The 15,681-nt window shown below is 38.8% G+C and overlaps 2 protein-coding genes across 2 annotated transcripts; both read left to right on the top strand.

Moving 5' to 3' along the window:
- The first annotated feature begins 13,237 nt into the window (after positions 1-13,237).
- On the top strand, positions 13,238-13,684 carry LOC147496966 (uncharacterized). Its single transcript, XM_086562714.1, has one exon. It carries the CDS (start codon positions 13,238-13,240, stop codon positions 13,682-13,684), a length of 447 nt encoding a protein of 148 aa, XP_086418840.1.
- A 1,228-nt stretch (positions 13,685-14,912) lies between these two features.
- On the top strand, positions 14,913-15,470 carry LOC147496965 (uncharacterized). The gene has a single exon (XM_086562713.1). It carries the CDS (start codon positions 14,913-14,915, stop codon positions 15,468-15,470), a length of 558 nt encoding a protein of 185 aa, XP_086418839.1.
- Positions 15,471-15,681: the final 211 nt, after the last annotated feature.

Raw genomic sequence — 15,681 nt, 5'->3', positions numbered from 1 at the left:
ATACTGGTGGGATATAGTGGGGCAGGATGTCTTGAATGCAATCAAGAATGTCTTCAAAACTTGTAAGATGCCGAGGGGAACAAATGTTACGTTTCTATGCCTAATTCTAAAGATGAGCAATCCTTCTAAGGTGGAAGATTATGAGCTTATTGCACTTTGCAATACTCTTTACAAGTGTGTTTCCAAAGTGATTACATCCCGATTGAAATTGGTTATTTCAGAGATAGTACATGAGAATCAATCTGCCTTTATCCCTGAGAGATCGATACAAGACAACATCCTTCTAGCTCATGAAATGTTGAGAGGCTACAAAAGAAGACATGGTACCCCAAGATGTTCAGTTAAAGTGGATATTAGAAAAACATATGATAGGTAAGCTGGGAATCAATCCTAGTCAAGTTGGATAAATTTCTTTTCCCACCGAAGATGAAGAGATGGATACAGATGTTTATAAGATCACAATTCTATTCTATTCTTATAAATGGCTCACCGGAAGGGTTTTTTGCTGGAAGAAGAGGTCTAAGACAGGGCGATACCATGTCCCCATATATTTTTGTTTTAATTATGGATATTTTGGGATGTGTGATCAGAGAAAGTATTGATAACAAGCTGATCCAATATCATTCTAAATGCAGGAGGAGTCTACTCACCCACCTGACCTTTGAGGATAATGTTTTGATCTTTTGCAAAGGGGAAGTTACATCTGTTGCAGCCCTCAAAGATTGCTTGCATGCTTTTAGTGATGCTATAGGACTTCAAATCAATTCCCAGAAGACTAGCATTATGACTGGGGTTATGGGGCATCAAGATTCCATAGACTTGGCTCAAATTCTAAGAATTGAGCTTGTCAGACCTCCAGTGAAATACCTAGGTCTCCCACTCTTTTCTGCTCGATTAGGTATCAAAGATTGCCAACCTCTGGTTGAAAAAGTAACTGGGAAAATCAAGGATTGGAAAGCATGTTTACTTTCTCATGTAGGCAGACTCTAGTTGATTGTACCAATTATTAGCTCTCTACACATCTATTGGGCCAGAACTTTCATTTTACCAATAACTGTTCTAGAACAAATGGAAAAGATATGTGCTACTATCCTATGGAGTGGGACTGATATTGAAAGGTGTGTGCATCAAGCAAGTATTGGTACTATCAGCAAAGCAAAGGAAGAGGGAGGATTAGGCATTATGAATATGGAAACATGGAACACAGGTGTGCAATATGGGTTATTGTTCAAGATAGTGAGTAAAGAAAATACTCTGTGGGTTGATTGGATATGGAAGACTCAGCTCAATAATAAATTCTTGTGGACCATGGCTGTACCGAAAGACTGCTCCTGGTCATTGAGAAACATTCTAAAGTGTAAAAATATGCAAAAAAGACCTTATCCTTTACTCGATATCAAATGGAAAAGACACTCTATTATGGCATGATATATGGTGTAATAGCAGCCCTCTTCTGGAAAATACACAAGCTGTTATGAATATTCAGCATCCTCTCAATGCAAAGGTTAATGAGCTAATATCAAGTGGGGATTGGAATGGAATAGTTGAAAATATTCAGTGAAATTTTCTAAGGGAGGACATCAACTCTACTACAATTGAGAGACATTTAGAGAAAAATAGAGTAATTCTGAAGCCACATTAGAGTGGGAATTTCACGTCAAGCAGCACATATGAGGCCTTGAGAAGACATGGAGGGAAAGTCAGATGGCAGAGGTTAGTTTGGGGTTGATTAGTCATTCCACGACACTCCTTTTCTTGCTGGCAATTGTTCTCCAATAGCTTGTCAACTCAGGATCAATTAGTGTATAAAAAAAATCCTTACTCATTCTTCTTGCTGTCTTTGTAACCAAAGTAGAAAGTTCTCCAACCATCTCTATTTTGAGTGTGAATATTCTCGGTAATCATTGAGGGAATCATGTCGGTGCTTGGCATCATTTCATATCGCCGTAATTCGAATTGAGAATGGTCTTCCATACTGAGAATCTGTCGGGGAGTCAGACAAGTAACTGAAATTGTCAAGGCCTATATTTGTGTTGTTGTAGACGGGATTTGGATTATGCCAAGCTCTCGGGCTGCAGTTAAAGTTTGAAATAGTTAAACAACAAAATGTAAATTGGAATTGCCTAGAACAAGATAGTGTGAAATTGAATGCTGATGGGTCTTTGTCAGACAAGGGAACGGGTCACGGTGGTGTAATTCGGGACAGTATGGGAGTCTTGTTGGCATTGTATACAGGAAGTAGAGGTGACCAATCAATTATCTGCCAAGAGATGAAAGCCATAGAGGTTGGACTTTGCATTTGTCTGGAAATGGGATTACGAAAAGTGGAAGTGGAATCTGATTATCTCTCAGCAATATAGATAATAACAAAAATAGCCAAACCGCCATGGCTATGTCAAAATGTCTTGGCACATATATTAGACATTGCTATGAAATTCTTGAGTTGTAAATTTTCACATGTTTTTAGAGAGGTCAATAGGCCTGCAGATCATCTTGTAGGACTAGAGCCTTCACATTGTAATAAACTAACGCATTATGGACCTCCCATAGGTAGATAACTTAATAATCTCATAGAGGAGGATGCATTAGGAACCAGCTATGTACGATTTGGTTAATTTATATAGGTGGGGGTCTTCCTAACCCTAGCTTATTGTTTGAAAAAAAAATTATTATTTAGAGTTTCTTCAAGTGTCCCTAGAATCACGCCGTCTCTATGTTTTACCTAGTTTTCCTGGCTACCACAATCGCTACCTAACACCGGATATGCACATCTGCATGCCTCCCCTCACATAATGAACCACACCGTACGTAATTACTCTAAGAGGGATGTCGCATACCAGGTAATCCCCACACAGACGTCATTATGTGAGTAATGCCACTATTCGGCATAAAATATCGCAAGTCTCGTTCTGATTTTGCGAACGAGATAATCAAGCCACTATTTGGCTACGATTGCCCCACACAAGGGTCAATCAACATCTCATATGCCCTAAACAAGGGCCAATCATATCATATAAGCCCTACACAATGGCTAATCACATGAGTTGTGGTAGCTAGGTTCTAGGATTTTCATTACGTAATTTATTCAGGTATCATACATTTATATCTCATAACCATTTCACTCTATCACGTGCCAAATAAATTATTGCACTAAGCCACAATATTTGAAAATATCACCATCTATCTCATAACTATTTTATTATTTCACGTGCCAAATAAAATTATTGTACTAAACCACAATCCCTTTGGAAATATCCACAAGGACTATAATACCTCATATAACATCTCACAAATATAATAATGGAGCATTTACATTTATTTCTCAAAAATATCGCATTTAATAGATATCATAACATATCATATCATTTAGGGTCAATTTGAGATACCACCCCCCCCCCCGCCCCCCAACTAACGTCTCCCATCAGTGAATTAGTTTCTACTGACCAAAACACCCCTGTGTCCATTTGAGGAGTTTGCCAACATGGATTAATTGTCCACGTAATCATATAAGCAACACCATTGATCTAACCAACGGATGTGATGATTTAACCGTTATAGAGTTTTACACGGGGGTATCTCAAATAGTTTTACATATTACAGGGGGGATTCTAACATAAAAATATATTATATACTGCAATATGGTAGTTAGAGATATGTAACTTAAGTTGTCATATGCAGAAATGGTACTGTTCAGCTCTATGTTTTAGAACAGAAGGTTTCCGAACAAAAGGTTTCCACTCAAGAAAGACTTTCTCTCTTATCTATTCACTCTCAAAATAGTCCCTTAGAGCATCTTCAATGCAATTACTTGATTTGGAGTACAAAGTGATGTCATCCACTTAAAATATGATACTAGTTGAAGTATGAAAATTTTTCTGCACCAACCCACCACACTCCAAATTATTGTTTTATAATGAAATCTATCTTATAGACACAATTCACTTATAGTAAAATGTTACGACTCCTCTTTCCTTGCCACCACCCCATATCTCATCCATATAACTTACCAATCTCTACCTTACATCTTTCTACAAATAAAAAAATAAGCTTAGTTCCACCCATTACTAATCCCAATTTTAGCACAATGATTTTTGGTGTAAATTTATCTCTTCATAAAATTGAGATGGATGAGTCAAATCAAGATCAAACACTACTTGCTCATTTCATTCAAACAAATCACACGATAATTGGGAATTTGAGGTTAATAAAAACGATAAAGGAAGGTTCCAACAGTTCCTTGGTCGGCATCGCAAAATTCGTTGTAGGCAGAGTCATATAGCTTTTCAAGCTGCTTTGATAGACCATTTTGTAGGAACTATTATGGTTTCGCCAAATGATTTACTACGAACCGCGAAACACCCACACGTAGCGGAATAAAGGGTGTCACGGTTTGGTTAGAAATTTACCTTTTAGATCAACTTCTTGATATCTTTGAGAATCCAATAGCTATGAATCTGAACCAACCTCTTGATCTTCTGTTGTATTCCTATCTTTAGATTGGACGTTGTGTGGGCAATGATCTACCAACCTCTCCTTCCTCACTTGGCCTCTATCACTCACAAAATTGGATCCAATTTTTGGATCTAATTTTCTTGAGCAAAACCTTGATTTTTCTTGTGTAGAAAACGGCCAGAGAAAGAGGTTTCCTTTATATAGGCTACAACAGGGACCATGAGGAAAAATTAGGGTTGGGCCTCCTGACGGGCTTGGGCTTCCCATGTTCGCCCAGAACACACAGCCCAAGTCCGTCAACAAATGGCTTATTCCACTAAAGGCCATTGTTGCACTACCGCCCTAATCCCAAATTATGTGTCAGCGTTTATGGGCTCCATATTATATGCTCGTTGATCTCCTCGTGTTTAAGATATCGAATGTTCGTTGATTAAGTCAACTTACTGACAACTACATTAATCAACTTCTTATGTTCTTGAGTAGTACCACTCAACCTCATTGTCATGTCAGAATAAATCCACCTGCAGGGTTTACATGACAGTCTTTTTAAGCTCCTCAAGGGAACATCATCAACCCGACTTCCTGCGGGTCACGGATTCTTTCTATAATCAATAGCACACCTTACATACAATGTCATTACCCAATCCATCGAGTTTGTTGATTCACAAATGAATCTCACTCATTGATGATTTAAAGCAATGTACAATGCACATAAGTGCCCGTTATTATATCCGAATTAAGAGGACAAGCATCCATAATAACAGAGGTGTTTGTTTTCTTATATAGTCAGTATAAAGATAAACAACCTCACTTGGTCCTATTCAATACACACAAAGTGTACTAGTGTAATCCTATAGTCAAGATATACTAATACTAGATTATACTACAACCATACCAATGGTTTGTCAAAATCCATTTAGGTTGTGAACGTTTACTTATACTTTATAAGGTACTGATGATATGATCTTTTGTGTGTTACCACACACCATATCATCTACAACATAAAGTATTAAACACATGCATATAACTAATAACATATATAATATGCATAACATTTGCCCATATGATTCTCATTCAAAATATAGAGAATTAGAGTTAATACAAAAGTAATGCTTTTAGTATATAACCCTATCACATTTGTGGGAATTGTGTGGACAAAATTAATTCAGCAATAGTTGATATGTGCTGCTCTATGTCACTTTCTTATTTTGGTGCAAGTTTGTTTCACTTATTATTTTGTTGTAAGTTATTCTCAATTAAATGTGAAATGGTTTTTTCAACTGAATGTGAAGTATTGTTTTGTTCAGGCTTTCTCTTTAAAGGACATGTTTGAAGGCATCTTATATATAGTGTCTTGAACAACCTGTTACTGGGCAGCTTATATACGATAATGTATAAGCTGTGAGCAACATTGTATAAGCTGTGCATGACACTATATAACAGAGAAAGTTTATATACGATAATATGTTTATATACGACAATGTATAAGTTGTGCACGACACTACATAACAGAGAAAGTTTATATACGACAATGTATAAGCTGTGCACGACACTATATAAGTTTGTCCACAACTGAAGCACACACTTGTAGAGAGAATCATATGTTTTTAACATATCAACACACCATCCTTGAATTAGAAATTATTCATAGTGATAGAAAAGTAATTAAATTTGGTTGTTTGCATATGTGGCAAGTTAGGGCAACTTGGGCACCTTGTATGGAGTGGCACTTGACAAAGCAAATCAGGCCTTATATTTGACCCCCAAAATAGAGTATGTGAGTTGTCAACTTGATATATGGTATAGGTTGGTGTGGAAAATTTGAGCTACCCACTCTAAACATAGGACAATAGAGTAGCAGTGAAGATGCTTTATATATTGGGTACAATTTATGAGTAGATATGACACTATAACTGTCATACTTATATGTTATGTCACTTCTTACAACATACATCTACAGACTACTCAAACCTTCTGTTCGGAAACATAGAGGTGAACAGTACCATTTCTGCATATGACAACTTAAGTTACATATCTAAAACTACCATACTGTAGTATAAAATATATTTTTATGTTAGAATCCCCCCTGTAATATGTAAAACTATTTAAGATACCCGCCTGTAAAACTCTATAACGGTTAAATCATCACATCCGTTGGTTAGATCAATGGTGCTGCTTAAATGATTACGTGGACAATTAATCCATGTTGGCAAACTACTCAAATGGACACAGGGGTATTTTGGTCAGTAGAAACTAATTCACTGACGGGAGACGTTAGTTGGGGGGGTATCTAAAAAAAACTTCTCAAACAGGTCTCTCGATTTCTGCATAACATTTTTATAGCATTTTAGGAATGTCATGTCACCTCGAAATCTTACGTACAACTTTGATTCACATTACAATAATTTCTAATTAATCCATCCTAACACCATTTAAACATCAAACACGTCTCAACAATAAATAAATTTCCCATTACAAAATTTCCAATTTGTTACGTATATCACATGCTAACAAAATCTATAAGTAATTATACTCATACAAAACCAACATTTAATACATATATTGTAATTCATCTGAAAATCTTTAATTTATTTATGTCACTATTCAAATGAAACAACCACCAAAAATTGTATGTTAGAACTCCTAATATATACAACTTAAAAATAGTGGCTAATCACTAGGCATGCATTTTTTTCCCTTTTTATCTCCTTTTCATTATACAACGTGAGTAAGTACTATGACCTAATCAAATTCATGCAAATATATGTAAAACGATATTGATATTTATCATTTCATAACTAATATATATACACTAATATTTTACATTCCAAGTACCAATTCATTTCATAAATATCAACCCGCTATATTCAAATTTTATTTTAATTAATTGAATACCATAAAAAGACAACAGCCAAAATAATTAGAATAATCATTTATAAGCGGGGTCTAATCACTAATACAATTTTAATCATTTTCTTCGATTTATTTTACGTTATTCAATCTTAATAAGTGCTTTGCAATATTAAATTTGATTCATGCAAATAAAATGTGAACCCTTATGATTACAAGAACCGTTTGAAGACTATTAATCATACACTAATATTTAATATTCCAAGATACACAACATATATTTCTTTGTTTTCTAATTAATTGAATGTAATATAGATAGAAATCAACAACCAAATAATTGAAATGACTAATTTGTGAGGTCTACTCACCTTTTTGTTGTTGTCATCGAAAGAACAATTATATAAAACAATCCACGCCACGTAAAATCCATATCACCAAGTAATAGAAATACTCCCTTTCTTCATTATCTTTTTTTTCCTTATTCCTTATTCTTTTTAATCGTCTTTTGATTTCTTTTTCCCTTTTATATATATTTTTCTTTTTCTTTTGTTCTAAGTGAAACCATATTCTTTAGATACAAAGAAATAAACTAAGACAAATTCCTAAATTTTAAATTATCTACACATTAGTTTCCTTAGCAACTAAACACTTTCCATTACTTTCCTTTGAATAAAAGTTAACTTTCCATAACAATAGAATTCTTACCATATTATCTCACCTTAATAAAGAAATTTTTCTTTTTACCAAATATCTCTATTCATAAATATAGAATATTATTCTCTATTAAAAGTACTCTATTTATTATATACCTTATATTAATATCTCTTTTGAAAAATTTCCAAATATTAAAAATCTCTACAAAAACTTAAAATTCAAAACACTAAATTCCTTTAATACAAATTTCAAAAATATTCTCTTGTTTTCCTCATTTCTCTTTTTATAATAAAAGTCAAACCATAATTTTCTAGCAGATTGACCATGCGTTAAATATCTAATCCAAAAATACTAAATTTTGTAAGATAATAATGTACAAAAAAAAATAAGGGTTTACACAAATTCTCCCACTAGAACTGCTGCTATAGTTGTTCACAAAAAGCCATGATGGACAACAGAGGTTGCTGATTCATTGGAACTTCTCAATATTCACTTTATTTTCCAACATACGAAAAAGACATAAATTTTTCTCTTTTCTAAATTTACTCAAATATCTAGCTCTATTGAGGTCATTCAGGCCCCTAACATTCCATATTGCTAACTTTGACATGACTAATGTTTGTGTTTTCCTTTCCTACCAGAACCCTTATTCTTGTCCTTCCCTTTCTTGTTGGAGTTAAGATGCGGTTGGTGACCCTTAGTCTGAGACCTTGGTTGTCACTTGCAAGAGGAGAAAAGCTGGTGTGACTTCATGTTTCAGTTTCTCATCATTAAAGAATTCCTTCTCAGGTTCTGACAGATCATCATCAATGACACTATCCTCAAGAGATGTTGCTTCATATATTACTGGTTCACCATGAAATTGAGGTTCTTCTGCAGATTCTGGGACTTCAGAGTACACTACCTGATAGGGTTATATACTAAAAACATTACTTTTGTATTAACTCTAATTCTTTATATTTTGAATGAGAATCATATAGGCAAATGTTATGCATATTATATATGTTATTAGTTATATGCATGTGTCTAATACTTTATATTGTAGATGATATGGTGTGAACACACAGAAGATCATATCATCAGTACCTTATAAAGTATAAGTAATCATTCACAACCTAGATAGATTTGGACAAACCATTGGTACGGTTGTAGTATAATCTAGTATTAGTCTATCTTGATTATAAGATTATACTAGTACACTTTGTGTGTATTGAACAGGACCAAGTGAGGTTGTTTCTCCTTATACTAACTATATAAGAGAACAAACGCCTCTGTTATTATGGATGCTTGTCCTCCTAATCCGGATATAATAACGGGCACTTATATGCATTGTACATTACTTTAATTCATCAATGAGTGAAATTCATTTGTGAATCGACAAACACGATGGATTGGATAATGACATTGGATGTAAGGTGTGTTGTTGATTATAGAAGGAATATGTGTCCCGTAAGAAGTCGGGTTGATGATGTCCCCTTGAGGAGCTCAAAAAGATTGTCATATAAACCCTGCAGGTGGATTTATTCCGACATGACAATGAGGTTGAGTGGTACTACTCAAGGACATAAGAAGTTGATTAATGTAGTTGTCAGTAACTTGACTTAATCAACGGACATTCAATATCTTAAATATGGGGAGATCAACGAGCATATAATATGGAGCCCATAAATGTTGACATGTAATTTGGGATTAGGGCGGTAGTGCAACAATGGCCTTTAGTGGAATAAGTCATTTGTTGACGGACTTGGGTCGTGTGTTCGGGGAGTACATGGGAAGCCCAAGCTCGTCAGGAGGCCCAACTCATGGTCCCTGTTGTAGCCTATAAATAGAATACTCTTTCTCTCTGGGCAAAATTCACTATTCATTGGATCTAAAAAGAGGCAAGAAAAGTAGATCTGAATTCGTTTCTGATCTTGAGAGAAAGAAGGGGATTGGTAGATCGTTGCCCACACAACGTCCAATCTGTTCTAAAGGAATACAACATAAGATCAAGAGGTTGATTGTTGATTCAGATTCATAAAGCTTGGATTCTCAGAGTTATCAAAACCGGATCTAAAAGGTATGTTTTCCAATCACAAATCGTGGACACCTATTAATTCCGCTGCGCGTTGTGTTCGCGGTTTGTAGAAATATTTGCATTCTGAATAACGGTTCCTACACTACCAACTTAGTATTGTGTGTGTTTTCTTCCTCAGTGAGTTGAAAAATCGCATATCTACCACCATTAACAACTAGAGTGCATGCCTTTCCATTTTCAATCCCTATATTGTTCTTGTCTGCTGGTTTTTGCTCCTGTATAAGGAATTAGAGCTCTCGTAGTTACCTCCTCTATTGCAAAACCATTAACACGTTCACCTTGTACATTTCTCACATAAGGTACCATAGATAGGGACGCACTAAGTATTGTCAGGTTATCCTCTGTTTGACTATTAGCTCCCAAATTTCGAGTATTGTTCATGCCAGCTTCAGCAGTACTACTGACTTGGTTAGCAGTTGTACTCGCTTCACCCCTCTCCTCCCATCAAACATTCCATCTGCTGACAATTCTAACACCACATCTGGCTGTAGAATGCCCAAACTTGTTGCACTTCTCACATGATGAAGGCTTCCATGCATATTCCACATGCACTAACAACTACCTCCCTCTCCTTCACTTTGAGCCTCACTATTGATTCATACTTGTGATTCACAGGGATCTCCACACAGACCCTTGCAAAAGACAATCTCTTTGTTTTAATAGTTGCATCATCCATGAACATAGGACCTCCTACTAAACTTGCAACATAGGATAACCCATCAAATGCCCACATTTCTTTTGGGACATCATTAAGCTTCACCCACACTGGAATTGTTGTAAGTTTGTGTCTCTGAGTATCAATACCCACACTCCATGGTTTAAGCACAAAGATCCTTCCAGCAATAAAAACCGGACCTAATTCTAGAACAATTTGTCTATCTTCTCTACTGGTAAAGTTTATATAGAAAAGTTCTTTGTCAGTTGTTATATCAAAACTCACCTTAAGTTTCCATGTTTTTGTCAGGAAATCTTTAACAAAAGGGAATGATAATCTCTTATCAAGGAAATAACCAACAAGGTAGTCTTTCCATTATTTGATTCCCTGGTTAACCAAATCATCTGGGACCAATGCAACCTCATCATTGATCAATGGTGAGACGATTTTGAGAGTGGTGAGGGAAGTTGACGCACCAGACCCATGAAAAAGAGCACTCCAAGAAGTAGGAGTAGCATTGTCAGAGTTACTAGTAGGAGTGCTAGTGGTATTCACCATAGAATTAGAGAAAAGAGTATGCTTGAAGAAAATGATCGAAACAGTCCTATCCGGGAAAGAAAGAGAACAAAGAAAGAGATAAAAAGCTCTTACCTAACAAAAATTAATACACATAGTAATATTTTGGTACACAGGATCATGAGATGAAATTGGCTTATGTTACCTGTATCAACCCCTATCTGGATTACTGAGAGGAAAAAGAAGAGGAGGAAGAAAAAGAGAGAGAGGGAAAACGAAAAGGAACCAAGACTTAGGGTCTTAATAGTAGCAATTTCTGATCATACATTTGGCGCCGTCTGTGGGGCAGAGGTAGGTCCACGACTTGAGAAGAAGGGAAATTTGCTGAACATGGCTCCAGCTAAAAGAGAAAGAGGTAGAGGAACAGGGAGAGGTTGAGGTAGAGGGAGACCGAGGAGGGAGGAGACCGTTCCAAATGAAACGACGAGTGTGGAAAACATAAAGGTGGAGGAAGAGGAGGTTGAAGATTCAGTGGTTGAGGCGACTAGGTTGCTTCAGGAGGAGGTAGCTAGGCTTAGGGAAGAGAATGATGAGTTGAGGAGAGAAAGAGAAGACACTCAGGGGGGAGCGAAAACAGCAGTACCGACGGGTAGTGAAGTGGAAGTGCAAAGTGAGGAACTTCCTCAGGCAACTGGGCGAACCATACAGGAGGCATTACCATGGAAATGGTGCAGGCGATGATCGAAAGAGACAGAGAGGCTAACCACGCAGTGGAAAAGGAGAACCAGGACGCAGCTAAAAAGGTGGTAGAAAACCTAAATTAGAATCCACTCGCTGACTCGGTCTAAAATTCTGAGGTACCCAAGAGGTTCACGCAACCACGGTTTGAAAGGTACGATGGAAAAGGAGATCCGGATGACCACTTGCATCACTTCAGGTAGTAGATGCCGCTGTGGCAAGAGGCGAAGTATGACAGACTCCGTTGCATGATGTTCCTTGCCAGTCTGAAAAGGGGAGCATCCGACTAGTATTATCGGTTGGCGTCGCGGAGTATACAAAGGTTCGAGGAATTGGAACAAGCTTTTGTGAATCACTTCATCCATCAGAAGAAGAAGGTAGTTTATGTAGCCGATCTCTTTAATGTCAAGCAGAAGTCTGCCGAGACACTCAGAAACTTCCTGTGCAGATTTAAGGAAGAGACGCTAAAGGTAGAAAATTTGGATGAGCGTACCATGGTCATAACATTCCAGCATGGGTTGAAACAGGGAACCTGGGTGCATGAATTAGTATCTAAGATCGAAGTGACCACCTTGCATGCTTTGTACCTGAAGGTAGATAAATCCATCCGGTACGAGGACATTTTATAGAGAACCAGTAAGGAACACAGGAAGGCCGACAAGTCAGTGCATGCCATGGGAGTAGAGGACTGGAGAGACGGGGAAAGAGCTGCGGCAAGAGATGGAGGTAATTACAAGGGGGAGACACATAGAGCAGAGAGAGGCTGAGACCAAGCACGAAGGGAGTACAGGGAGAGAAAGCCTTACCGCGAAATAAACTTAACTCCATTGAACAAGTCGTTGGAGGAAATCTTGCCGCTGATCAAGGGACAGTGGCACTATGAAGAACCGTAGAGCTCGCCTAAGGAGATAGAGGGAAAGCCGTTATGTGCATATCATCAGGTCAGAAATCATGCTACCAATGAGTGCTTTGCTTTACAATGGTTAGTAGAAATAATGATTGGGAGAGGACAGCTGAAGGAGCATGTCAAGGAAGTGCAGCCAATCGAAAGGGCTCCTGTCGCGGCCCGAATCTTGGGCAGGATAAATGTTATTTTCATTGGAGAAATGCTAGGAGGGAACGCCCACAGAGATAAGGTGAGGAGGACGGCCAGTCTACAGCAAGTGAATGAAGTGGTGAGTAGTCCGCGACCAGTTCTAGGAGGTGTCAAAGGGAATGATAGGATCGAGTTCACTCTAAAGGATCTATAGTCGGTAAGCGAGCCTCATGAGGATGCGCTGGTGATTACCATAGCTATGGGGAATTACATGGTGAAAAGGGTGCTGATAAACTGTGGGAGTTCAGTGGATTTGCTATTTCAGAGAGCGATGGAAGAAATGGGCAGAGAAAAGAAGCAGATGAAGCCCCCTCAGACCAACTTGTTCGGGTTCAACAGCAGCATGACTGAGCCATTAGGGGAACTAGTGCTGCCGGTGACCACGGGGCCAGTGACCACCTTCACCCGATTCCTAGTAGTGGATACTAACTCACAATATAACGCGATCCTTGGAAGGAAATGGATTCATGAGATGAAGGCGGTCCCGTCTACTTATTACAAAGTGATCCGTTTCCCGACAAACAGAGGGATATACGAGATAAGGGGAGACCAGATCGTGGCACAGAACATCCACCAGGTGACAGCAAAGGCTCTTAGCCACGCGCCTAATAAAGAGGCTCCAGAGATAGGGGACACGCTGGCATAGCAATTACAGATCGCGGCCGGAGAGAAGAGGCCGCTTGTCGGGAGCAAGACAATGGACGTGATTGAGGTCGTGAACATCGGGGTAGCAGAGGAGGAGAAGTTTGTGAACATAGGGACAAGTTTGTCAGAGGATTGGAATAGGAAATTAGTGGCCTTGTTGACTGAGAATAGCGATGTATTTGCAAGGACGATCGAGGACTTGGCGGGTTTGGATCTAGAGTTTTCATGTCACAGGTTGCATATGCGGGAGGGTGCATGCCCAGTCCAATAGAAAATGAGGAGTATGAAGCCTCAGTATGCACAGGGAATTCGAGAGGAGGTGAAGAAGTTGAAAGATGCTGGGATCATCCGCGAATGCCAGTTTACTGAATGGCTATCGAACGTAGTAGCGGTACCAAAAAAGAATGGGAAAGTGAGAATGTGCGTGGACTTCACGGACGTCAACAAGGAGTGTCCAAAGGATTGTTACCCGATACCGCGGATAGATGAGTTGGTGGACCGAACAATGGAGTATAAGTTTTTTTCATTCAAGGACGCATCCATGGGCTACAATCAGGTGGTGATGTACGACCCAGACCGGGAAAAGACAACGTTCATAGTGGAAGGAGGAACGTACTGTTACACCAGAATGCCTTTTGGACTAAAGAATGCGGGGGCAATATTTCAGCGAGTGGGGGAAAAGATGTTCGAGACTAAAATCAGAAAGAAAATGGAGATCTATATAGATGACATGGTAGAAAAGAGTATGCCTGAAGAGGAGCATTTGGAGGGCCTGAAAGAGATGTTCTCTATACTGCGGAAACACAAGATGATGTTGAACCCAGAGAAATGTACATTTGGGGTGACATCCGGAAAGTTCCTGGGGTATATAGTCACGTATTGTGGCCTAGAGGCGAACCCAGACCAGATTAGAGCCTTGTTGGAAATGCCATCTCCGTAGAATGTGAAGGAGGTTCAGAGGCTGGCTGGTAGGGTCACGACACTCAATAGGTTCATATCTAAGTCATCGGATAAGTGCCGACCCTTGTAGCTACTATTAAGGAAGACGACTGACTTCTAGTGGACTGAGGCATGTGAAAGGGCTTTTCAGGAATTGAAAGAATATTTAGGCAAAGCCCCGATCCTGTCGTGGCCAAGGCAGGGAGAGAAGCTGTATTTATACCTGGGGGTATCAGAGTGTGCAATTAGTTCAGTGTTGATAAGGATGGTGGGCAAGGAAGAGTAAAATAATGTTGGACACTGAGACGAGATATAGTAGGATTGAAAAGTATGCCTTGGCTCTGATCTTCTCTGCACTCAAGTTGAAACCTTACTTCGATGCTCATTTGGTGGTGGTGGTGACCAACTTGCCACTGAAGCAGGCACTGAAGGCAGAAAAATCAGGGAGAACGTTGAAATGGGATGTGCTGCTCAGTTCATATGACATTGAGTACCAAGCCAGGACTACGGAGAAGGCCCAGGTGATGGCGGAATTTCTGGCTGAGTTTTTGGCCAAGGACCCCACCTGGGGGGAAGAGATGATCATGGAACCAGAGGCAGACCAAAACCACGACCCCTTGGACCCTTGGGACATGCAGAATGGATGGAGAGTCTTTAAAGATGGGTCTGCTACCGACGCAGGTAATGGCATTGGGGTGGTGCTGGCCACCCCAGAGAATACTCGCCTAGAGTTGTCGATGAGATTGGGCTTCCCAGTTTCGAACAACAAGTCTGAATATGAGGCAGTGATAGGAGGTTTGGATTTGGCTAAGGACTTAGGTGTGTGTGTACTGACAGTATACTTTTGATTCGAATTTGGTAATATGTCAAGTCAATGTAGGATTTGTGGCGTGGTGCCCTAGGATGGCAAGGTATCTAAAGGTATTGCGGAGAAAGGCAGGAGAATTTGAGAAAGTCAGTTTTGCCCACCTAGGTAGGGGAGAGAATAGACACGCCGACGCCTTGGCGTATGTGGCCACCGTACTCCCGGGAACAGAAGGTAGGTCCATTGAAGTCAGG

Source organism: Coptis chinensis, chromosome 5, assembly GCF_015680905.1.
Source record: "Coptis chinensis isolate HL-2020 chromosome 5, ASM1568090v1, whole genome shotgun sequence".
Lineage (NCBI taxonomy): Eukaryota > Viridiplantae > Streptophyta > Magnoliopsida > Ranunculales > Ranunculaceae > Coptis > Coptis chinensis.
The sequence above is the reverse complement of the archived record's forward strand: the minus strand, read 5'-3'. Positions and strand labels throughout refer to the sequence as shown.

Bases quoted from the DNA above. Each gene is read 5' to 3' on its own strand.
- LOC147496966 (XM_086562714.1), top strand. From the start codon at position 13,238: ATGGGGAATTACATGGTGAAAAGGGTGCTGATAAACTGTGGGAGTTCA.
- LOC147496965 (XM_086562713.1), top strand. From the start codon at position 14,913: ATGTTGGACACTGAGACGAGATATAGTAGGATTGAAAAGTATGCCTTG.